The 26,175-nt window shown below is 33.6% G+C and overlaps 2 protein-coding genes across 2 annotated transcripts; both read right to left on the bottom strand.

Annotated features, from left to right (window-relative positions):
- Positions 1-553: 553 nt before the first annotated feature.
- On the bottom strand, positions 554-19,579 carry LOC133182002 (DNA-directed RNA polymerase III subunit RPC3-like). Its single transcript, XM_061316696.1, has 15 exons — positions 19,425-19,579; positions 17,295-17,556; positions 16,752-16,910; positions 15,089-15,159; positions 8,307-8,417; positions 8,142-8,234; positions 7,667-7,744; positions 6,826-6,879; positions 4,871-4,929; positions 4,706-4,772; positions 3,661-3,744; positions 1,988-2,089; positions 1,523-1,572; positions 893-1,030; positions 554-668 (listed from the first exon to the last, which is right to left on the bottom strand). Exons 1-15 carry the CDS (start codon positions 19,569-19,571, stop codon positions 575-577), a joined length of 1,569 nt encoding a protein of 522 aa, XP_061172680.1. The 5' UTR covers positions 19,572-19,579; the 3' UTR covers positions 554-574.
- A 1,020-nt stretch (positions 19,580-20,599) lies between these two features.
- Positions 20,600-25,758, bottom strand: LOC133181999 (PR domain zinc finger protein 5-like). The gene is made up of 2 exons (XM_061316695.1): positions 25,581-25,758; positions 20,600-25,353 (listed from the first exon to the last, which is right to left on the bottom strand). Exons 1-2 carry the CDS (start codon positions 25,756-25,758, stop codon positions 23,408-23,410), a joined length of 2,124 nt encoding a protein of 707 aa, XP_061172679.1. The 3' UTR covers positions 20,600-23,407.
- Positions 25,759-26,175: the final 417 nt, after the last annotated feature.

A 26,175-nucleotide genomic window follows, 5' to 3' on the forward strand; every position in this document is an offset into this window, starting at 1 on the left:
TATCTAGTGAAATACAAAAAACTTTGTATATTTATTAGAAATATTCATAAGACGTGCCCCCTGATCTAGTGAAATACATACATCTTTAATTGTACTATTTGTCCATACTCACACATGCTATAAAACCTGTTTTGATTTGTCACCATTGTTTATGTTCATCTCTGTATACAATTGTAAAATTGTGATGAGACTAATAAATTCAGTTCAGGTAGCGTATTCATACTGGTAAGTTTACCTGTACCCTTTAGAAGGCCTCTTAATTGAGTGTGATAATTAGATGTTGGTTTTTGCAAGTAGCCATTCATGGAATAAGCATGGAATACAAAAAGTTCATGGGGATACGATTTTGTGGATGGAGAATAGTTGAGTAGATACCTATATAGATAAAATTTTACATTTCGTGGTGGATATGAATTTGTGGGTCTCTTCATACCTTGAAATCAACAAAAATTAAACCCCCACGAAAATTTGTGATTTCACAGTAGATATTAGTATGCAGTTGATAACAAACTCAATCTTTCCATCTGGACTTGCATGTGAAATAAAAACAATCTTCCTCATCAAAACACATTTATTATGACTTGTCCTTCTGTCTTAGTTTAAAATATAAAAGATATCTCTCCAGAATAAATATGCCCTCAGAAATTTGAAGTTCACTTTGGTCTAACCTGAAAAAAAAAAATGTTGTTCACTTGCTATTCATGTATAATTATAATAAAAACATAATAAAAACATTACCAAATCATTTCAGAAACATGAAGTAACTTATCTACTGTAATATGCATTGATTTTTAAATTGATTTGTTTTCTTTGATTTACATAGGTAATTTTAATTTAAAATGTCATGATCTAATTGGGTTCAGTATTTTCAAAGGAAATGATTTAAATGTACATTCGAATGGTACATCTGACTTTGTTGATCTGCTCCTGTTCTGAGGGGGTTATGGTCATTAGGATCTCCTCCCGCTGGTTTGCATCCTCTACTGATGCAGCAATGGCTTCCATCCTCTCTTGCTTGTCCAGCAAACGCCTGAAGATCAGAGTAGTCATTATAGAAATTAACAAGTACAAGCTACCCACAGTAATGACAGTCTACACTGTAAAGTGGGGGGAGGGGGTTGCTATTTTATATCTTCACAAGTCTCCAATAAGCCCTTAATATGCAACAAACACCAAAATGGTAAAAACTAATTAAATTGGATGTAAGTTTTGTTCAAAACTGGATGTAAGTTTTGTTTAAAACGTATGTACTGTGTAACTATCCATCATTTAAAAAATATTCGACATTCCTTTACCAACAAGTGGATTAATTTAATGCCAACTCTACAAGTGTTTCCCATACCAACATAATTCATTCTATTGAGTTTACTAGTCCCAGTTATACTGAAACTCAAAAATCATGCTCACCTGCTTGTCATAGGAATTCTTTTGCAAAAGATTTTTACACTGCATGTTCAGTCATACAGTCAATATACCAATGATTATAAGAAGCAAATCAAGATTCTCAAAAACATCAAGGTACCTGTGCTCAGTTACTTCTGCCTCTTTCTTTAACATGGCATTGTACAAAGCCTGCAATAAAAAAAATCAAGAGTTTATAAGTCTGAGTATCAAGAAACATCTCTCTATAAGAAATGTCTTAGATGAAGAGAAATTTGGACTTCTCACTTCAAATATATCCATGGTCTTCAACATATTTTGTTTGAGATACCAAAGTATCAACTGTATCCTGTTATTTGAAACTTATGATTTGCATTGTACTAGTTCTTTGAGTTTAATATGGCCAAATCCTAACATGGACATATGACTTGAAAAGAATTCTTTCCAACATGGATAGTTTGCAACTTATTCTTACCGTTTGTAGCTTGTTCTTTATAAGGATTGAGTCTTGTCAGCATTAATATTTTCACAAAACTAGGATCAAATCTGATCAATAACTTATTGTGAAATCAGAATCCATTTGATTACCCTTTAAAATTTTACTTGCCTTATAGCACCTGTCCAATACTAGAGAAGCCACCTGCTGGATGTTAACTGTGAATAGGTAGTAGGTTCTAGAGGGGGCATGGTCAGGGGTCTTGGATATTTCCTGAAATCATTGAATCTAACATTCACAAGTTGCTTTAGTAATAACTTTGAAGAAAATGATGATGATCATTTCCAGTCTAATTAAATTAGACCTTTCACCTTGCTCTAAGTTTATCTATTTGTTGCCCTTGAAAGGAAATCCTTTGATGAGCCACAAATAGATAGACAAAAAGCAAGATGAAATTCTAATCTTAATTGTCTGAAATATGAAAGCCTTAGCAGCAACCATTGAATAGATATAGAAAAGGTTAAAGTTTTTCAAAAGTAATTCAAACATCAAGGTCAAGGTCAAATGGTCAAAATTAATGGTGCCCAAGGAAAGACCTTCTCACAAAAGATACACATGTGAAATATGAAAGCCCTAGCACCAACCATTCAAAAGTTATGGCCAAGATTAAAGGATTTCAAAAGTAGGTCAAACTCCAAGTTCAAGGTCAAAGTTGTTGGTATCTAAAGTAAGGTCTTGTCACAAGGATAACATATGTAAAGTATGAAAGCCCTAGCACCAACTATACAAAAGTAATGGCTAAGGTTAAAGTTTTCAAAAAATAGGACACCAAGGTCAAAGTCAGTAGGCTATACTGTAAATGTTTTACAGTTGGCTGTGTATTCTTTTTAGCTCCTTTGGCGGAAGGAAACTTCCGCTAAATCAAGTACAATGCTAAATGTCTTGCATAAATGTCTCATAAATAAGACCATTAAGAAATGCACTAAATCAAATCCATGCTAACTTGTTCAAAAAGTAATTTCAGCAAAATATCATACAAAATAAATACATAACCAACAATAACTTACAGTTATTGTTGGTATCCAAAGGAAGATCTTGTTACAAGGAATACACATGTGAAATATTAAAGTCCTAACACCAACCGTTCAAAAGTTATGGCCAAGGTTAAAGATTTTCAAAAGTAGGTCAAACTCCAAAGTCAAAGGGTCAAAGTTGTTGGTATCCAAAGGAAGGTCTTGTCACAAGGATTACACATGTGAAGTATGAAAGCCCTAGCATCAGCTGTTAAAAAGTTATGACCAAGGTTAAAGTTCTTCAAAAGCAGCTCAAACTCCTGGGTCAGGGTCAAAGGGTCAAAGTTGTTGGTATCCAAAAAAAAAGGTCGTATCCTAAGGATTATACATATGAAGTATGAAAGCCCTAGCACAATTGTTCAAAAGTTTTGGCCAAGGTTAAAGTTGGGTAAAATTTTGCAAAACTGGGTCCAACTTCAAGGCCAAGGTCAAAAGGTCAAATATGATGGTACTAAAAGAAAGGTCTTGTCACAAGGAATACACATGTTAAATATGAAAGCCATAGCTCTAATCAATCAAAAGTTATGGGCAATGTTAAAGTTTTTGTAGAAAAACAGACAGACAGATGGACAGACAGGGCAAAAACTATATGCCCCTGAATCTCCCATTATGGGGGCATAAAAAAGAAATTCTTAAAATATTGCAATATATGATGCAAATCATTTACTCTTTCAAGGCAATGTGCACATCTTTTTCTTCCCTTGAAATCATGGTTAAAATATGCAACATTGTACATTTGACAGAGAATTAACATTCAATCTGATGACTTACTGTAGTGGTGACAAAGTTTTCTGAAAATAATGTGTATAAAAGATCTTTTGCTTCTTTTGCTGAAATCATTACAAAATCTTCTATCTGTAAGGAAAGAGAAAATCCCACTAAAATTAATACGAATGGACACATTAATAAATGCTGTGTATTTGGAATCAGGCCCCCATGTTATTTTAACAAAAGTCCTTGGTTTAATCCCATTAATAGCTATTTCTATTCTTAGAAAAAAAATTCTTCATTATTTTTTTTATGCCCCACCATGAATATGGCCGGGGCATATAGTGTTTGTCATGTCCATCTTCCATCCTTCTGTCTGTCCTTCCGTCACACTTTGCGTTTAGCTCTGTTCAAAGCTCAGTTTCAAAGAAACTATCCAAGATATTTTTATCAAACTTCATATGCTGATAGATACTGATGAGAGCTATGCAACTGCATCAACATTTTTTGACCTTGACCTTTCCTTTGACCTTGACCTCACTTTTCTTAAATTAGTGTTTAGCTCAGTTTTAAAGATACCATTCAAGATAGTTTAATCAAACTTCATATGTTGATACATACTGATGTAAGCTATTCAACTGCATCAACATTTTTTACCTTGACCTTTCTTTTGACCTTGACCTCACTTTTCTTTAATTAGTTCAGTTTTGATGAAACCATTCGATATTTTTAACAAACTTCATATGCTGATACATACTGATGAGAGCTATTCAACTGCATCAATATTTTTCACCTTGACCTTTCATTTGACCTTGACCTCACTTTTCTTAAATATGTTTTTAGCTCAGTTATAAAGATACCATTCAAGATAGTGTTATCAAACTTCATATGCTGACCTTTTCAATTGCATCAACAATTTTTGACCTTGACCTTTCCTTTGACCTTATATACACCCTCAGCGGGGCATTCATGTCCTATGGACATATTTCTAGTTTTTATTAATCCACTTTTAACTTCAATAAACAAGAATTAAATTGGTGAAAGTAAAGCTAGCAGATATACTACAATTATCCATGCTTTATTTTTTCAGACATAGATGTACATGTACCTGTTTTTGCTCCAGATGTTTTTTAAGAAGTAATACTCTAAAAATTCTAAGACATTTGGAACCAAACCTGGAATATAAATAAACTTTATTTACTCATTTCATTGATGAAAATGAATGTATTATGTGTATAACAGACTCAATTTAAGAAAAAAAATCATTAGTTACCTTTCTTGAACAACTGACTCTATGTGAGCTTTAGCCAGCTGAGTCAGGGCTTCATATATGTATGTCAATGTCAAGGACAAATTATGACCTAATTCTTTTCATGATACGATTAAATAATTCCTACCTCTCTGATTGGCTGAGATCAAACAATGAAGAAAAATACATTATATTCACCAGCACTTGACCTTCCAGGTGAATACAATGTATAAGGATTTATTTTCTCTACATTGGTCTAAAAATAGATCGGGAAATTCCAAATTGATACAAGTACTGGGTAGTTTTGGAAAGCTATTTCACTTGCTACCCACTTTGACTCAGGTGAACATAACATTAGGGAGTATATAATTTGGGGTTGGGTTGGTTTGGGGGAGGGGGGTTGCAGTTGACCCCTCCCCCAACACTTTTTTCTGAACGTAAATTTTTACTTTTAATTAAGACTAAAATATTCATTGAAAGGCTGGTCCCCCACTAATAGACCTTAATCCCCCACCCCCAAGCCCACCCCAACTCCAAAACAAAACTTGGAGTTAAGAGAATTCTCTTTTTGTGGGGGCTAATCAAAGATTTTTTCAGCTGTCAGTTTTCCTGGATAATGCCCCCCCCCCCCCCCCAATTGATCCTATAAAAGAGCCTGACATTATTTCTTTTTTTTCACAGCAACTAAAGTAGATTTTAAAAATTCCAAATTAATACCACTGGTAATGTTTATTAGTCCCCTACCGGTAAAACCGGAGAGGACTATAGGTTTCCTCTGCATCTGTCCGTCTAGCTGTCCCTCTTTCTGTCAGTCAGTCTGCCCCACTTGGTTTTCCGCACTTTTTGCCATAAAAAAAATCAGTGAAGCCAAACAAAATGTAAAACTTGATCTGTAACTCATCAAGATACATACAAAAAATCAGCTCAATATCTGCAAGTGTTTAGAAAAAAAGTGTGGAAAACCTTTAAAAATTAAAAAGGTTGTAATTCCCTCAAAAATCAATGAAGCGGAATGAAATCCACACTTGATCTGTAACTCATCAAGATACACTTACATACCAAAAATCAGCTCAATATCTGCAAGTCTTTAGAAAAAAGTGCGGAAAACCAAGGGGGACAGACTGACAGACGGAGAGACAACTAGACAGATGGACAGACAGACAGATGGAGGGACAGACGAGGAGGAAACCTAGTCCCCTCCGGTTTCACAGGAAGGGGACTAATAAACAAAGCTGTTCTACAGTCACATGAAGACTTGCTAATTTTAAAATACCATGTTTTTTGGTTTGTTTTTTAATATATAGAAACTGTCCATAAAAATTTCGATCCAGTATTTCTTGAGTATGACACTGATGACAGAAAGTAGATTTTTTTTTTAAAATTCAATTAAATCGGTACATGTGTACATGTATTTACATTTTGGACATGACATGTACTGTTCATAAACACAGGGTAATTTTGTCTTTCAGTGCTGTTTGAAATTTTCCAAATACCCCGGTACATTTTAGTTTCTAATAGAATATATTCAATGTTTTGTTGTTGGATATGGAATTTTTTCACGAGTGTGATGTGATTTTTTGATATTTTCACAAGTGCCAAGCACAAGTGAAAATATTAAAAAAAAAATCCTGTCTCACGAGTGATATAAACTAATATTTAATAAATTTACTGTGTAACTAATATTTAATAAATTTACTGCGTAACTAATATTTCAAAAATTTACTGTGTACAAGTTCAGTAACATATTTCAATATATACTTATTTGTATTCTAATACCTTGAAAACATAAAAAACAAAGTTCTAAAAGAAACAAAATGAATTATTCATAAGACATCACTGCAGTTCTTTTAAAATAATGACTGTACCTTTTATGTTTGAGAAATTCCTTCTAGATTGTAGAGATAAGTTTTGATTTGATACTGTATTTTGAATACAGTTTGAATTATTAATGAGATGTTTTGATTTAATGCTGTAAGGATACTTATGGAGTACATTCCCCCTCCACTGTCTCCAACTCGAGATAGAAAGTTTGTCTGAAAAAAAATAGACTGTAATATATAGAGGATATTCAATGTTTTGTAGATGAATATGGAATTTTTTTCACAAGTGGGACAGGATTTTTTTATATTTTCACAAATGCGAAGCACGAGTGAAAATATAAAAAAATCCTGTCTCATGAGTGAAATAAATTCAACATTAAACTACAAAACATTGAATTTTCTGTTTATTACATTTTCTTAGATTTTTCCTTTGCCTCTATCTTTTCGTAACACAGTGTCATAGGCTGTGATGTGATGATAGTTGAGCGGTTGAGACGTCATAGCTATAAGGGATTGCCAGATTGAAAAACATGGTAAACATGGATTTTTAATGACATATTTGGAAAAACTTTGGCAGTATAATTATAAGTCTCTGTAAGGATGGCTCATTAACTCTATCCTATAACAGGCCAGGGATTTTTTTTTTTAAAACACTCTTTGTGAAGGGAAGGAAAATCGTAAGTTTTGCTGCACTTCTGATATTCTCACACTGTGAGAATACCATTTTGATATCCTTTCACACTGTGTCAGAATATCACTTTTATTCAATCAGTAAATAGATTACAGTATTTCACTATTCAAAATGTAATAAAATAGGTTATTCCAAGCAAATGATGACTGCTAATAAAGATTTTTTTAAAAAATACTTTTTCTTGACTTTATATCTTAGATGCTATACAACTTAACTCCATTATGTATTAATCTACTTGTATTTCTTAATGATTGATAATCAATATCTGAGCCACAGTTATCAATTCATTATGCCATGGTAAATACTCACAGAATCATCACAGATTAGAGACAGGTAGGTTTCTAACAGGGAACGTGTCATCAAGTCCTTAGGTAGGGCATTAAATATCTAATAAACAGGAAAGGAAATGTATGTTTGTTGTAATACCATATAAGAGGAATTTTTGTGTGACACAAATTAACCAGTAGTGATTAATCTATTTAAAAAAATGTTAGCAAGAAGTAATTTTAGCGATTTTATAATGTCAAGAAAGATGGCTATAACAACTGATACAGAATAAATTGTAAGCAATATTCAATTCTATCAATCTCAAAACCCTCACTGATAAAATACAAAAATTGAATCCTTGCTAAAAGTTCTGCTTATACAGTATAAGATACGTAAAAAAAAATGTCAAGCCAATAGTTAAGAACATTAAAAGGAGCATTGCTCTTTCATATTTACTTTATGCGAGTACAGGTACCATACATTGAAGTTAAAATTAGCATATTTCTATTATGTATACCTCAGTAACTGATAAAGGTGTGGTAGCAGTAGCCATGCTGGCAGTCTTTACTTCACTGGCTCTCAGTATGGCCCTCAGGACTTCTCCAGCATTCTGGAAAAGGGAATAACCTGAACATAGCTAAAGACATATCAAACAGACCTACTGCTGGACAACTGACCTTACCCTATCGATCTTGCTGGAAATGGCTTGAACAATGGCTTGGTCTCTGAAGTGTTGGTGGAATCTTTCACAGTTAACTCTCCAGAAAATTCCATCATCAGAATCCATCTGGTTCTATAAAATAAGTAATCAATAACCCGTCAATAATATAAAAACACAATTATCAGAAAATAAGTAATCAATAACCCATCAGTAATATAATAACACAATTATCACAGAAGAAATTGTCACAGTTGTTTCTGATTTGTTTCACAAAAAATGTACGGAATTTTTTTTAATCATGTGGAAACAATTTAATCCAACAATGTACCACATACCACACATGAATTTAGATAATCCCAACAATGTTTGCAGCATAAAAAATTCTATTATCCTAGGTAACTCGTTCACATGTTCATTAAAACACAAAATGGAGAGAATACATGGAGAAAAAAACATTTTTTCTTATTAACAAAACCAAATGATGTATACTGGAAGTTTAAAATATGATTTCATACTAAACTAAGACATAAGTTATACTGTTTGAATTCAGTCGTATTTCTACAGTATTTTTTTTTTTACATTTATCCATATAATGTGCAGTTAATTGTATATCAAATCATCCTTTGGACAGCCTGAGATTTTAAAGAATATTTATCTGAAAGGAAGTGGTTGGGGAAAAAAGAAAATATGAACCACTGCATTAATGAACTAGAAATCTGTCCAGTCAGCAAGGGCCCCGCTGAGGGGTAGAAATATAAGGGTGCAGATTAGGGAATGAGAATTTTACTTGATTACAAAAATGTAAAAATATATGAAGAAGAATAAGCAACAGCAACTGTATTTATAAAATTTCAAGATAATTCTTAAATATCCAACAATCTGTAAATAGTATCCTTGTATTTACATAAGGCAGTAAAAAACATCATATCTATAATCACTCAATTAAATAATTTTAATATATATTTAAAATATATTTAAAGAAGAATGAAGCATGTGTTTTCTAAAATGCCAGCTAGCCTTCAGTGAATGCAAATATCACCCTGGCTTGACCTTAACTTCAAAACAACCATCAGTTGCAGACAAAGGTATTAATTAATCTTAAAGTGACACATAAAGATAACCCTCTAAAATTTTCTGCAATCAGGGAAGATAATCAATCCCTGGGGATTAATTGCACTGCTCTCTCATCCTTTTCTTCTAAGTTTACAATAAGAACTTTTTTAGCAATGATAGAATGAGGTTATTATCTGACTACCTGTTAAAATTAATAGTGTTCTTGAATTTACATGAGGCAGAAAAAAGGAAAGGAAAAAAAATAATAAAATAATAATAAAAAAGATATCTTTATCTATATCTTGTTTTAAGAATTCATTAAAATCATAATTCATTGTGTATTTTACCAAAATAAGTATGCATATTATTTAAATCCACATTTCAGAGAATGTAAACATCATTCAGAATTGACCTTAACTTCAAATCAAACTTCATTTGCAGACAGAGGTGTTAATTAATCTCACTGCAACAGATAAAGATAAATGCTTTGTGCTTTGGATTTTCTTCAAGAGGAAAGTTAATTAATCCCACGAGACTCATTGCAGCTTTCATGGTTTACAATAAAATAAATAAATAAATCCACATTTCAGAGAATGTAAACATCATTCAGAATTGACCTTAACTTCAAATCAAACTTCATTTGCAGACAGAGGTGTTAATTAATCTCACTGCAACAGATAAAGATAAATGCTTTGTGCTTTGGATTTTCTTCAAGAGGAAAGTTAATTAATCCCACGAGACTCATTGCAGCTTTCATGGTTTACAATAGGAACATTCTCAGCCGTTATCTCTCTTTGCTCATTCATTCTTATATAAAGTTAAGGAATCTACCCCATCACCCCTGCTCCAATCCAGATGACATAGAGAACCAACTTAGCATCAAAATATGTCTTACTGCCTATTCAACCAACATACCAAACTTGAACTTAATTGGTCAACCCTAAAAAAAGTTATTAGAAAAAAACAGAAAATTGTGGACAGAAGAATGACAGATGGACAGACGGACGGACAGCTAGACAGACAGACAGAGTGATCACTATAGGGCACCCACAAGGATTTGTGGGGCCCTAATAATCTGTATCCTGAAAACGTATGTTTAATGAACTACAGAATGAGCATTAGGGTCTAAATGTCATGGTGCAGGGTCACTTGAATAAAAAGTATGCATGAAAGACTTCTTTCCTTTCTTCTTTTTTTTTTTGGTTTTAGGGTGCAATTTTTCCTGTCCTCTCCTCTTTCCTTTTTCATTGTCACCTTCTACTGAGTTTTCTCTTTCCCATGATGCCTAGATTGACCTGCCTATTATATAGGATACATAGAAGGGTATAGAAATCCAGAAAAATACTTTCATGAAACCCCTATGCCTGTCACATATCCAAGGATCTATGAAATTACACATTTTTATGCTACAAAAGTGGAAAAGATATAAGTTACATTTAATCCTACAGTTTGGATGAATGTTCTGTCACAACAGTTCTGTATGAGAATTTGGGAATAAAGGTTCAAAAAGCCCTCTTATCAGCAAATGTAGAAAACTAGATGTTTCGATCAGTATGACATGAATGCCCCCACTGACATGCAAGTTTTAAGTATGTGAAAGTCTAAGAGTGTGAAAATAATAATGGGTGGAAATGGCACTAATGGGAACAAACTTGAATCCCCTTTACCCAAGGATACTCTGTACCAAGTTTGTTTGAACTTGGCCCATTGTTCTTGAGAAGAAAATAACAAGATGTGTTTGTGAAACACTGATGCCCCCGTATGGCAGCTTATGGCGAAGGTTAAAGTTTCTCAAATGCAAGTCAAAATCCAGGCAAAAAGATCAAAAATGTTGGTATTCAAAGAAAGGTCTTGTCTCGAGGAATATACCTGTGAAATTTGAAAGCCCTAGCTGCAACTGTTCATATGTGAAGTATGAAAGCCCTAGCTCCAACCGGTCAAAAGTTATGGCCAAGGTTAAAGTTTTTCAAAAGTAGATCAAACTCCTAGGTCATGGACAAAGGGTCAAAGAGGTTGATATCCAGAGAAAGGTCTTGTCACAAGGAATATACATGTGAAGTTTGAAACCCCAAGCAACAACTGTTCAAAAGTTAAGGGCAAGTTTAAAGTTTTTCAAAAGTAGGTCAAACTCCAAGGTCAAGGTCAAAAGGTCAAAGTTGTTGGTATCCAAAGGAAGGCCTGGTCACAAGGAATACACAGGTGAAGTTTGAAATCCTAAGCACCAACTGTTCAGAAGTTATGGCCAAGGTTAAAGTCTCATAAAATTTTGCAAAAGTGGGTCAAACTCCAAGGTTAAGGTCAAAAGGTCAAATATGATGGTATCCAAAGAAAGGTCTTGTCACGAGGAATACACATGTGAAATATGAAAGTTATGGCTCCAACCAATCAAAAGTTAAGGGCAAGGTTAAAGTTAACAACAGACAGACAGACAAACAGACAAATGAACAAACAGACAGACAGACTGACAGGACAAAAACAATATACCCCCAGGATCTTTCGATTCTGTGGCATAAAAATGTGAAACGTTTACAATGAAGACAAAGCCGACGACAACTACAGACAATGGACATTTCGATCAGAAAAGCTAACTTGAATCTTCCGCTCAGGTGAGCTAAAAAATCAGAAACAAACTATGATGGAATGACAATGACGGAGTGATGGAATGATTTACAGAAGTGGGTAACTCTATATGCTCTGGCCATTTCATGGCATGGACATAAATCAAAGTACTGATACAGTACTGAAAGACAGGGTCAAAATAATAAATTTCATGATTTTACAAATTTCAGTACTAGTGAAAATTTTTATAGGATTTTGATACTTAAAATAGTTAAAATATTTTAGACATTAAATATTAACATAAAATTCAAAAAAAATTTATAAAAAAACAAATCTTATCTTCATCTTTTTCATTCATTCTGTAATTATAGAAAAATCAGTCATCACTAGCCAAGAACCCTTTTTCAACTGTCCGAATTTACAGGGTCTGAATTAACATGACGTTTCTGGAAATAAACAATCGATGACGCTTACACAGTCTTATATTACACAGTAGAGTAGTTTGTATACTACTGTGGTTCAATGTTGTTTTTCACTTAAAAATTTTTCAAAATACCTCTATAATTTGTGTAAGAAAATCTTCATATTATTCTCTTAAGTTTGATCCAGCATGTTTACATTTTGTTCAAAACAATTTCTGCACTCTTTCGTTTGATTCAATTCATATGGTATACGCATGGCTTCCATTTTGAGGCCTCGACTGACAGTAAACTAATAGACGGGGTCAGGTGACCCAATCTGAAAATTAAGTATATGTAGCTCATGATGTACCTAAATTAATGATTTACATAAAAAGCATATTAAAATTCTCAATAAAATAATTTCAGTGCTTTTTTTTAAGCAATTTATGACTTATTAATTTTTTCGAATTGTAAGGCTCTCAGAATCTAGTTCTTAATGCATTTTGGAGTAAATTCGTAATAAAAAAATAGCAGCAACTGGAGAATTCAAATGTATTATCAGAATTAGATAATGCATATTTGTTTCTAGAGGTTCATTGTACTATAACCATAAACAGTGATTATCTATATGCATTATCAGAATTTCTTGAGTATCTGGAAAAAAATCAATGACATATCACTACCACAAATTGCTAAAGCCCCCATTGTATATAAAATTGGAAATGTTCTCAAATTTCAAAAATATATCAGAATCGTTTATGTTATGCGGATTCAACATGAATGTCGATTTTTTGTGATAAAGTAATGGTTGTTTAAGATGATGGAAAGAACAGCCACTGCCAAATGCCAAAATTTATCATACAAGTGTTGCAACAGGAATTGCAGTATAAATTAACTTCTCTGCTTCAGTACCCAATGTCCATGGGACATAAGAGTTTTAAAGATTTTTCCACGATACTGTACGTGTACATAAATTGGTGTATTCAAAATTTAGCGCAATCACTGGGTATGGAGTGGTTGGCGTAATCATGAATTAGCGCTACATATGCTTCTGCCATGTATTGTATTCAGTTATGATTTTTAACTGTATTCATGAATTAGTGCATCCTTGTCCGCGCCAAAGCCGCTAAAATATGAAGCCCGCTTTTTTAAGTATACATACAGTATGTTCACAGGTAAAATTCTGACCCTCTATTGCTCCCCAACCCTAGCTCAGTGGACTCATGACAACCAAACTTAAATCAACTTTAGATGGGGTTGCTTTTAAAGTATCTTGTTCTTTCTCTCTCTCTCTCTCGTTTTTTTTAAAAGATTTTTTTCCTAATTTATGATAATAAATTTTGATCCCTATTTTTGCCCAACCCTTATCCCAGGGGCCATATTTTGAACAAATTTAAATCCACACAACATAAAGATTCTTGCATATTTTAAATATAACTTATTATGGACTTGAACTCCTAAAATTTTTCCTGCATATACTGTAATAAAAATTTGACTCTCAGATGTAGCCCAACCCTAGGCCTGGGCATCAGTTTTACAAGCTTGAACATACACTAATTGATGTCCTGCTATTCTTAAGGAGACAATTTTTAAAGATAGTTCCATTAAATTCTGCATGTTATGAAAAAAATTTTCAAAGATGCAACATATTTTCAAAATGGTACTAATTTATCCATGGGCCATCAATTTCACAATTTTGGTAGTGGGCTAAGTGAATGATGTAATCATGGAAACTGAAATGCCTGCTAATTGCACATGAGGTAAAAAGATGTTTTAAAGAAAGCTATGCCTTGTTAATCTTGAAGCTTGTGTTCTGGATCAAAGCAAATTGTCCGGATTAATGAAGCATACAGATTATTGAAACATACTTGATACAGACGACTCTCCATGGCTCGAACTCCGATCTCTCGAAGTGAACCTCCAGTCCCGTTTTTTTCTTCTATATAACTAAGTAAATTTACTTCTTATCTCTCGAACTTCCGATCTCTCGAAGTTCTCTATCTCTCGAACCAAAACCTGGGTCCCGTTACACACATTTCATTGGTTTTGACTCTCTATCTCTCGAAGTTATGATTCAGCATGTGTACACGCCAATCAAACGTAAAATTAATGCAGCTTGGACTTACCTGGATAACGGTGACCGCCTGGGGCTGGCATGGAGGTGTTAATTGGGTATTTACATAGATGACACTATACCTGTGAGCATTCGAGTGTTGATATAATTAATTGGTTATAATTTGGTAAATTATAAACGGATTGCTTCACAACTTATTTTGACTAGACAGAGAGACGATAATTTTTAGAAAATAATTTAAGAGACGTGTCAATAATTTTCCATAGATTATGAAGTTTTATTAGAGTCTACATAATCCCAGTATGACAAACATTGCACAAGAAATCCTACCTCAAAAACTGAATACCTATTTAATACGAGAAATCTGGTGAAGGACTCTATTTCCCCACAAATTTCGTCCAACTAAGCCCAACCCCAAGGCCTGAATCATGGACCAGTGGCAGTGAATTTCACAATTTTGGTTAAAGGTTGAGTACTTTTTAGGTTTAAGCAAGCAAACTTGCCTGCTAGATTTTATAAGAATACATTAAATGTAATTTATTTGGCTGTGTATTCTATTTAGTGCCTTTGGTGGAAAAGAATGCAATTTTAGAGAAGAAGCTAAAAACAAAAAATCAAAATTTTATGACCAGCATATGATGGGGGACACACAATGCACAATTTTATCAGGTTGTCTTCTCTAGTAGTTATTTTTATACACATCAACTTTGATTCACCTCGTCTTCAGACTTTGGCCGTTTTGCAGGTGGACCCCCCTCCGGTGATCTCTTCCTCTTTCTAGACAGATCTATGAATAGAACAATAAAAAAAAATAAAAGAAACTGTTAAAACTAAAATGTTTATCCTTAAAAGAATTAAAGAAGAAACCAACTTGAGGCCAAAGGGTCACAACACTCACCTGAGCAGTGCTCCAATGCAAGTTGCGTCTAAAATGGTCACATTTGCAACCAAAAAATGAATTTAAATAAAAGTTTAAAGTAATTCGTATTTTGGTGACTGAGAAAATTTTGGCCAATAATTGCCCATATTTTATTATTGGGATCAAGTTACTTTTTTTAAGATTCCCTATTAACAAAATGTTTAAACTGACAAAGTCTAAAATAAACTGTGTAAAGCATCACAAAGACCAAGATTATGTAATATGTTATGACTGCACGCTATGACATAAAGTTTGGTAGAATGGCATCCAAACGTTACAAACTTTTTTGAAACTGACCTTCTTAATGAAGCATTTGCTTACACATCACAACTACAGTAATTAAGAGTGTTTTTGGCAGTGCGTGTATTGACAGCAACTGTATAACAGGTAAGGTACATAGTAAACATGGAAACAGCTGGCCACTTTTAATCCCATGTATATTTCACCCGTAAATGAAAAGCTGTGTAAATTTCAGTATTGATGAGCTAATCTGGCCACCAATGAGAATCTAGGTCACCATTTGCGAGATGCTAATGATGTATTACCGAGAATGTCACGCCTTACTGAATGTTCAAGCAGAAAAGAGAATTGTACTAATGTGACCTTGCTGTTATGGAGGAGGTTTTCCCCTCTATATATTGCTCCCCAATTTTAGCCCCATCCTAACTCCAGGCTCCAGGGCCATAAAACTTAGACGAGCTCACTTTTGATCCCCAATTTTAGCCCCATTCCAACCCCAGGCTCCGGGGCCATAAAAAATAGACAAGCTCACTTTTTATCTCAGTCTCACTTTTACCAAAGGAATTAATAATGGAAAAGTGAGTTTTTCCACTATTAATTCCTTTGGTAAAAGTGAGATTGAGATAAAAAGTGAGTGGGGTTATGATGGGGCTAAAATTGGGGATCAAAAGTGAGCTCGACTAAGTTTTATGGCCCCGGGGCCAGCATTCATAATTTGAACACTCCTGAATCCACAATATTTGCATATCAATATGGTTTTGTATGGCCTGCCATTCTCCAATTTTTTTTCCTTAGATTTACTACATGTATATACTGTAAATGTACAAGTTTATTTTCGCAATAACTACATTTCAAAAGTTTTCACTGCTTCATGTCTGATAATTCACAAGCTGTACGAGCTATAAATTCATTATTTTAAACCATTCATAATTGTCTACAGGACTCAAGTGCTTTTATAAACAAATATTTTTAAATAATCCCACCCTTTTTTTGTCTTTTGTTGAAATTTCCCTTTTGAATGGGGCATTGCCCTTCCTTTTTATAAACTTCAATCCCCTTCACACAAGAATTTTCCATATTAAGTTTGGCTAAATCACTCAACTGGTTCTTGTCAAGAAGTCAAAATAAGAAAAGTTAAACCCGATGGATGGATAATGGACAAATGTCAATCAGAAAGATCATTTGAGCCTTGGCTCAGGTGAGCTAAAAAGCCCTCATACCTGGTAATGTATACAATGTCTCCTCCTCTACCCCTGCTTCCAGTCCTACTACTTTACTGGACTCAGACTTCACTGGATCTAAACATCTTTGTAGGAAATGTGTCTTCACTAAGCTGGAAAACTTTTCAGATACAAAGCTCTCTGATATTTTTGTTTTCCCTGAAAAAAATATATTACAGTATTAATAAGAGATTATGAAGTTAGGTCAATTACACTTGACAATTTTCTGACCAAACCAACTGCTTTTTAATGTTATATACATGTACCGGAAACATGTATTATGAATTAATAGATCAATACACGTACAGGCACAACTGATATTAATGTAGGTTAAAAATATCTTATGAATACTGAACATTAAGAAAACTTAAATAAATACCTTAATAAAAATTACTTAATTACATTTTTATTCACACATTTAAAATACATGTAAATAATTATCATATATTACATTTCTTTACTTTAAATATTATGAAATAAAAAAATAAAAAATAAAAAACTTTTCCTCTGTAATGAGCTTACAAGTTAAGTAATTACATGTACCTGAAGTTTCTAGTGCCTCATTAAATCTTTGCATTACTATCTGAATGACCTTTGACATTTGAACTTGTCCTCTTTGTAAAACCTCCTCAAGTAAAAGCTCAGCAGCATCTCCATACAAAGTCTTGGCACAGTATATGTACTTTGGAATTCGTAAGCGATTCAGTATCTCTTCTTCTTTGATTGAATACTCAATATAACCTCTTTTGTGTTGCTCAAATGTCACTATGTTTTGTTGAATTAAAATGCACAAAATCTTCTTCACCTAAAATAAAGAAGATTGTAACAACTTGCAAACTGAGTTTATTGTCATTATCATCATTTCCAAGAATTGAGGTCATCATTAAAAGTATCTTTCTTTCCGCTAAAATGACCTAATATTTTTGTAGTTGACTGTATAGTAGATATATAGGTGGGTTTTTTTGGCCATTATGGGCACATGATTGACAAAATGTGTTTGTGAAACACTATGCCCCCGATGATAACACAATTCTGGAGTGGGACTTAGACTACAGTGCAATAGTTATGGCCAATGTTAAAGTTTTTCAAATGTAGGTCAAAGGTCACAGTTGAGGTCACATGATAAAAAATTTCTGTACCAATGGAAAGGTCTTGTCATAATGAACACTCATGTCAAATATTAAAGCCTTACCCTTGACAGCGCAATAGTTATGGGCTAGGTTAAAGTTGACAACAGACAGACAGGACAAAAACAATATAACCCCGGGATCTTTCGATCCGGAGGCATAAAAATCAAATCTAATAATTAAATATCTATTAATAACAAAACGAAACATTCAAGTATACACTGACAAAATGTCAGAAATACTCAAGCTGTAGAAAGTAAACTAAAGAGTGCAATAAATGTTGTAAACTGACATAAGATGTAAGCTATTAAGTTCTGTTAAATAAAATATGTGTGCTAGAAAATAAAATACATATAGTGGCTTTATCATGTAGTTTTCAAATATAAGAAATGGTTTACAAAATTATTTTACCTTCATACTTCAAATAGAAATTAGAATTTCATTAATCATTTATTTACAGAAGTGCAATTTATAAAAGTAAATAATGATTGTATTCAATATTCCGTTAAACACATGCATACTCCCCTCATTTTCAGGAATGTCTGATGAAGCATAGTGTGGGTAGTTTCTAATGAACCCGCCTGTTTTAAGCCAACTGAATGTTGAAAATGTTTGTCCATAAACGTATTTAATACTACAGTGAAACTTGTTTAATCCAAATGTTGTGTATTCACAAATCTTGTCTAAAAACGATGTAAACTTTAAATTCATTTGTTAAAATGTTGTGTAAACCAGATTGTTGTCTAATCCCGCCAATTTCTTTGGAACCAGTGGTGTCCTGATTATACAAGTTTTACTACACGTATTTATATGCATTTCCTATACACATACACCACAAAATGTGATCGGTTACACCAATAACAGCAATTGGTGTTTCGATTTTCTCTATAATGAATCCTACACTTAAAAACATCCAAAAAGTAATTAATGTAATTGTTATTGGATGCACAGCTTTCTTTAGAAATTCATCCGCTACAGCTATCAAGTTTTGTTTTTTTTTTTTGTTTTTTTTTTTACATATCAATAAGGTACATACATATTTATAAACCAGGACCCAAGTACCTGTGGTTGATGCAATTTTATTTTCAAGTTATTAGTAATTGTGAGTATTTTCAAAGAAATTATTATATTGCTATTTTCTTTTACAGATGCATCAACTGACACCTTTGGTTGCATAAATTCGAGTAGGTGTATCAGACTGGATGGTCCCTAGTATGGCTTTTGAGCTCAATCTGCTCAACATCAAAAACAGTCTAAGAAATTAATTACTATGCGAAATTGTTAATTTATGAAGTAATCATTTTTTGGCCAAAATTTTGTCGTATTCATCATCAGTGTGACTGTATCAAGAAATGTGGTACTCATGTTGCGCCGTTCGGCCATTTGGCAACAAAATGCAAGTAATGCAAAAAGTAGGTAAAAATAGCTACTTTGGGTAGGTTTAAATACCTAGGTAGCTATTAATAGCTACGTAGGTAGAAATAGTCTTTGGATTGATGCAATAATTCTGTAAAATAGCTTCTACCTATCCAGTTTTGTTTCTTACCTGTTCTGGTTCTATACTTGTTTCTGACGATATTAATGGAAGAGAACATGACGATCTTTGAAGTAGATATCTACCAACAACAGATGTCTGTTTCCCAAAGTGCTGAAACAAAAGGAATCTACACACATCGTGTTGTCGGCGAGACATTTTCTTAAACCGGATTCACACCATGTCCAACTAAATACAGAACCCACCGTAACACCCGAACTTATTCCGAATTAATCCTGAGACAATATGAGCAAAATCGGGTATCTTGATCAGATTGTCTCGAGACCATGTGAATCACATATCATTTTTACAAATCCCCCCTCCCCCCTTCAAAAAAAAAAAAAAAGAAAGAAAGCAACAATAAACAATATAAAATTTATTTTTTAAGAGAATTAAACAAATACTTATCACCATTACCAGTTAGGCATATATATATATATATATATATATATATATATATATATATATATATATATATATATATATATATATATACATACATGTGATAAGTCAAAGACCACAAAACTGTACAGGAGCCATAAAAAAAACTGGAATTTGGGTGAAAAAATTGTACACTGCCTATCAAAAAACGGTACAAAAAATGGTATAAAATATCGCTTAAATTCTTCTGAAATTCCATCGTAATAAACATCGTATATTTTATACCTACGAAGATCTTGGTCCGTATATTAAGTCATGTATATCAACTTTAGAAGTTGACTTAATTTTTTTCAATCAAGTTACGTATACGAAACATTAACAGTAATTAAGTACCCCTTAAAAAATAAAGCTACCTAAAGGGGTATTTGATACGAATTTATAGCAAGATAATTATCCCAATTGACAGTTCACACCTTCGCACGCGATGGTTTGTGTACACTACACTATTATCAGAAGGTCAAGTGTCAACACAGGTGACGTTTCCAGTGTCTCGCGAGCGAGAATGAGAGGAAAATGGCGGCATTTAGCGAGAAATTCAAAATACTGTACAAATTTTCATATTCCGTGAATTTTGGTGTCCCGCCGGTACACGATGAATGGGCTCGAAAAACTGTACATTTTGCGTACAGCCGGTACATATCACATGTATGATATATATATATATATATATATATATATATATATATATATATATATATATATATATATATATATATATATATATATATATATATATATAAAACACATTACACACCAAATTAAGGTACCAATTAAAGGGTGTTAAGATCCACTCCTCATAGAAATGACAGGAAAATAAATCAATTCTCAAAAATATCAGAAGTACAGAGCAATAAGATATTTAGTAAACAGTGATTTTGTATATAATTTATTGAAAATGATCATAAAAAGTTATCATAAATAATTATTTAACAAGGAAAAGTATTTTCTTAAAACAAGAATTAGTCAAAAAAAACTAGTGTTCCAAGGAACACACGTGTTGCCTGCTTTGTGGCTTCATTAAAGATGTAAATAAATCTAAAAGTGGTCAGTCTTTTATTTACTATTAGCATGATAGTTTATGCATTTGCCTGCAAAGAAAAAAATGGCATCCATGAATAGTATACAAGACTGCTACAGAATCAGAAAAAAGTGGTTCCCTAACCCTCAAATGAATAATTAAATTGAAATTATTAGAAATAACTATTCATCATTTTATTTATACATGTTTCCAACAATCCTCCAGAAGAGATTTCAGCCTTTCTTTACTGCAATTGTCAGTCTACATGATCCATTTTGGAATTCAAAATTCAAAAGTCAGAAGTTACATTAAACTGCCCAGGGTATTTTTTGTAAAGTAGGTCAAAGGTAAAGTGGATTGTAATGCTCATATTTTTCATAATGTATTATGACAAACAGTGTATATGCTAAATTGCATAGACTTACCTCTTAAATCTAAAAAAAATATTCTGTATATCAGCACTATGAACTATTTTGAGAAGTAGGTCAAAGGTCAAGGCCAAGGTCACAAGATGGGTAACCATGGTAATTTACAAAAGCCATAGTGCCAAGCAACATATGCGCAAGATATCAAATCCATACCTACTTACAGTTCTCGAGATATAGGATGTGACAGACGGACAGACAGACAGACAGATGCCAGATAAAGTGATCCCTCAGTGCCGCTCTGCTCTGCAGGCGACACAAAAAAATAGCCCTGGGTTGAATGCTATAAAATACATTGTATAACATAAACAAAATATATAATCAAAACATATACATGTACTTGTAATAATGAGTTATGATCCTACTCAATATTGTCTAACTTGAAAAAAAAAATAAAGCATACCATATCTTTGCCTTGATCAGTTGATCAGTTAAAAATGAACAGGCTTACTGTTCAGGTGAGGTTGCATTAAATTGCTACTTTCAAAGTAAATATTCAAACTATAGTAAAACATAACAAGAGGTCCAGGGGCCACATTACTCACCTGAGCACTGTGGTGAGGAAAAAAGGAAAAATCAGTTTAGTATTGAAAAGCTTAAATGCATAAGTGGTCCTAACCTACCCCTAAAAGGGAGTGGGGGTATGATTTGAACAAAATTAAATCTACACTAACTAAGGATGCTTACATAATTTTTTGACTAACTGTGACTTTTTTTCTCTACAAGTTTAAACTTTCATTGTGGCCCCACTCTACCCCTGGAGGTCACGATTTGAACAAACTTGAATCTATACTATCTGAGGATGCTTCCATATAAATATGACAAACAGTGGCTTTGCTGTTCTTGAGAAGATTTTTAAGGATTTTTCCTATATATTCCTATGTAAAACTTTGATCGCTCATTGTGGCCCCACCCTCCCCCCGGGGGTCATGATTTGAACAAACTTGAATCTACATCACCTGAGGATACTTCCATATAAATATGACCTATCATAAATGTAGCTTTACTGTTCTTGAGGAGAAGATTTTTGAAGATTTTTCCTACATATTTTTATGTAAAACTTTGATCGTCCATTGTGGCCCCACCCTACCCCGGGGGTCATGATTTGAACAAACTTGAATCTACATCACCTGAGGATGCTACCAAATAAATATGACCAATCATAGCTTTGCTGTTCTTGAGAAGATGATTTTTGAAGATTTTTCCTATATATTCCTATGTAAAACTTTGATTGTCCATTGTGGCCCCACCCTGCCCCCCGGGGGTCATGATTTGAACAAACTTGAATCTACACTACCTGACAATAATTCCACATGAGTTTCATCTTTCCTGGCCCACTGGTTCTTGAGAAGAAGATTTTTCAATAATGCCATTAATTTTTTGCTATTTCGTAATTATCTCCCCTTGGAGGAGGGCGTAGCCCTCCATTTGAAGAAGGATACTTTGTGCCAAGTTTGATTGAAATTGGCCCAGTAGTTCTGGAGAAGAAGATGAAGATGTGAAAAGTTTACGACAACAACAACAACGACGACAGACAATGGTCAAATTTCGATCAGAAAAGCTCACTTGAGCCTTCGGCTCAGGTGAGCTAAAAAAATATTATAATAATGAAAATAAAAATATATTTTTATACATCTATTCAGTGAAAATAATGAACTTGAAAAGTGCAAGATTGAAAAAATTCAAGCTTTACAAATTACCCATGATATACTGTATACAGGGTTACTTTCGCCCCGTGTAACTTTTGCCCTTTTACATCTTACACTTTCAAACAATTTTGCCCCGTTTTAAATTTGCCCAGACACTGACATATTTAAGAGATAATGTTGTTTACTTGGAATTTGCCCCATTTTAAATTCGGCTATAAGCGACGAGGGTGAAAGGGGTGAAAATAAAATGGGAAGGGGGAGGGGGCTAAACTTTACCTGTATACAGTAAAAAATAAAACTCCTGTCACTGGCCAAGTATTTTTTTCTTTTAAATTTGATTCTCTCCTTTTCTTCACAATCTATTTGGGATTATGAGATAAAGAGTCAGAGTGGATGAGTTGCACTTGCATGCATGGTGTTGATATTCAAATATATGAACACAGCAATACTTCACTCTTGAAATTATATTAATGGTCTTACAATCCCATTTTTGTCATAGTGATAATGATGAACATCTTTCACATGTTTTTTCAAATTGTCTTTTCGGCTATAAACACTTGAACACAGTGGACATTTAAAGCGAGTGCCCAAGTGATTGTTAATATGACGACGTAAACAGTCCTTGGAACTGAAACGTGTGCCACAAACAACACACCAAAGTCCCCTTCCCATCACATTAGTATGCAAAGACTGATGTTCTACAAGAGCCTCTCCAGTTAGCAGGTACTGCTGACAGATACTGCACATCAGTGTAGGTGACCCTAGCATGCCACCCTTTGAATGACCAGAAGATTGGGGAGTACTAGATGAAGGTATTTCATGGTTTGCTCCTGAGAATGAGGCTTGCTCCAAAGAAACTGAGCTGTGACTTGTGTCACCATTTGACACCTGGCTTAAATTTTCAATGTCAATAACATCGCTTTGATTGTAATCTTGGTTTGAGAAAGAAATCTTGTTGCCTGACATTATCAGGTTATTATCTTTTGCACTATCAGTTTCTCTGGACAAAGCATGCTCACCAGTAATGCTGTGATCTACTTCTGGTGCTTGGTACCTTTCAGATTGGTCATGAGACAAGTACATGCTGCTATCATCTTCAATAGTTGAAAACTGACTGACCTGCTCAGCATGGTGCCTAATCACATGTTTTCTTACACTATGTAAATCAGAGAATTTCATCCCACAAGAACTGCAGTTATAGCTGACTATTCTTTCCTCCTTTCCCTGATTTTCATTTTCAATATACTGATTTGCATTTTTTGAAGCAGTACATTGTTCTTGTATAACTTTGTTAGGATTTTCATTTGTTTCTGTTGCTTCCATTAAACCTAACACCCTCACCTCTTCATTTTCTTGTTTGATTGGCAAGTTTACAAATTCAGCATTTTCTCCATGCTCACAACTCTCTACTCTTTCCACTTCATCACCAATCTGTATCCCTGGCAATTCATTTACACAATCTCTGTTTGCAAATGAATTTGACTTTTCAGTGTGATTTGATTTATTCCCAGTATTTTCAGTGCATTTACTTTTGTTGTTTTTATGCAAATGTCTAAGCATGTGCGTTCGAAGATTATCTTTTCTTCTAAAAGTAGCCTTACAGAATGAACATGGAAAGCATGCATGACTGAAATGTCCAAGGCAATGTCTCTTCATATTTGAGGTGGCAGAAAATTTTGCTCTACATACTGGACACTGTTGTTTCAAATTGTGTAAATTACAGTGTTCTCCAACTTGTCTGTAAGTTTCTAGAACTTGATGGCACACAAAACAATGCAAATCAAATCCTCTGCGCCTCGGAATGATTGACCTTGAGTTTCTCTGTTGAGATGGCCTAGGCATATTGTGAATTAAACTTGACTCACGGTTGTTTGCTTGAAATCTTTCAGGATGAACAGGTGGACGAGACAAAGCAATCATTTTTGAACTATGCTGTGAACTACTTGGCATTTTCAATGGTCTCTGGGTGTGGAATGGTTTTGTACGAATGGAATGAATACTGGGTGTAGAGCTAGAGCTTGTTGGTAATTTTAATTTTGTATGTTTCTGAACTGAAGTCTCTGTACCACTTTGACTGGTATTTTTGACAGTTTCTGGAAGGTTCATTTCCCCACTCAGATCAACTACAACTTTTTGAGCTGTGATAGTTTCTTCCTTTGGATTATTCTCTTTGCTGCTACTTTTCTGCTGATACTCCTTTTTCAAACTGCTCCGTTGTTCTACATTTTGTTCAGGATTCTGTAGTAAAGTCTGGGAGAAATGCTTTTCCAGTGATTCTCCAAATGGAAGATTGATAACTGACAATGATGATGGCACTTCCAACTTAAGACTTTGATCTAATGTTTTTAATTTATTGGTATCACCTGTTGATCCATGAATTTCTTCGCAGTTTCCTGTTTGGAAAGATCCTGCAAATTAAAAATGATTTTTTTTTTATACATTGTGATGATTTTTGCATACAACATATGGCGATCACACTGTTATTGTAAACATCATGGTCATTGTAGTGATCACTGGTGAACATGGTGAAAAGGGAATTACGAGTAAAAAAAAAATCATATACTTGGTTATTCTTTATCTTTTAATTTAAAAAAAGGAGAAAAAAGAAAAAAAGAAATTAATACAAGAATCTTACTTTGCTGGGCATTTTGAGTATTTTTGCGTAACGTAGCTGAAACAGGTTGTTGAACAAAAAGCACAGAAACTGCTCCAATGATCTTAGATCCTGTGTTTGGTAATTCATGTTTACAAAACACAGATATTTCTTTGTTATCACAATCAATTTCAATGTTTGCAAGTCCACAAATCGTCATCTTTTTAAAAAGTAAAAGGTAACATCAAGTTAAAAGCTTTTCTCTTGTTCTTTTGACTCTTTCACTTGTTGGTCGTCGTAACCGGAAGTAAATAATGTTGTTAGGGTTAATCTAAAGAACGAGACGTAAAATATTCGGAGAGAAATCAACGAGCAAGCCTAAATTCTATGAATGTTGAAGTGGAATTTAAATTTAGCATCTTTGAGAGAATAAAAATATATTTTTTATTTATTAAATGTGTGTTCACTATTTCACTTAAAATCAGGAATACAGGGTGACAGAAAAAATGAATAACCTGCAGATAAAGGAATTCTGGACATCTTCGTGCTGAAAGCACAGGGACTATCCTAGTATTTTTCGGGGATGGGAGATTAATACTTTTTATCTAATGTTTATATAAACTTCTATTAAATGGTT

This window comes from Saccostrea echinata, unplaced genomic scaffold (genome assembly GCF_033153115.1).
Source record: "Saccostrea echinata isolate AGI-Se365-2 ecotype Australia unplaced genomic scaffold, CSIRO_AGI_Sech_v1 ptg000009l, whole genome shotgun sequence".
Taxonomy (NCBI): domain Eukaryota; kingdom Metazoa; phylum Mollusca; class Bivalvia; order Ostreida; family Ostreidae; genus Saccostrea; species Saccostrea echinata.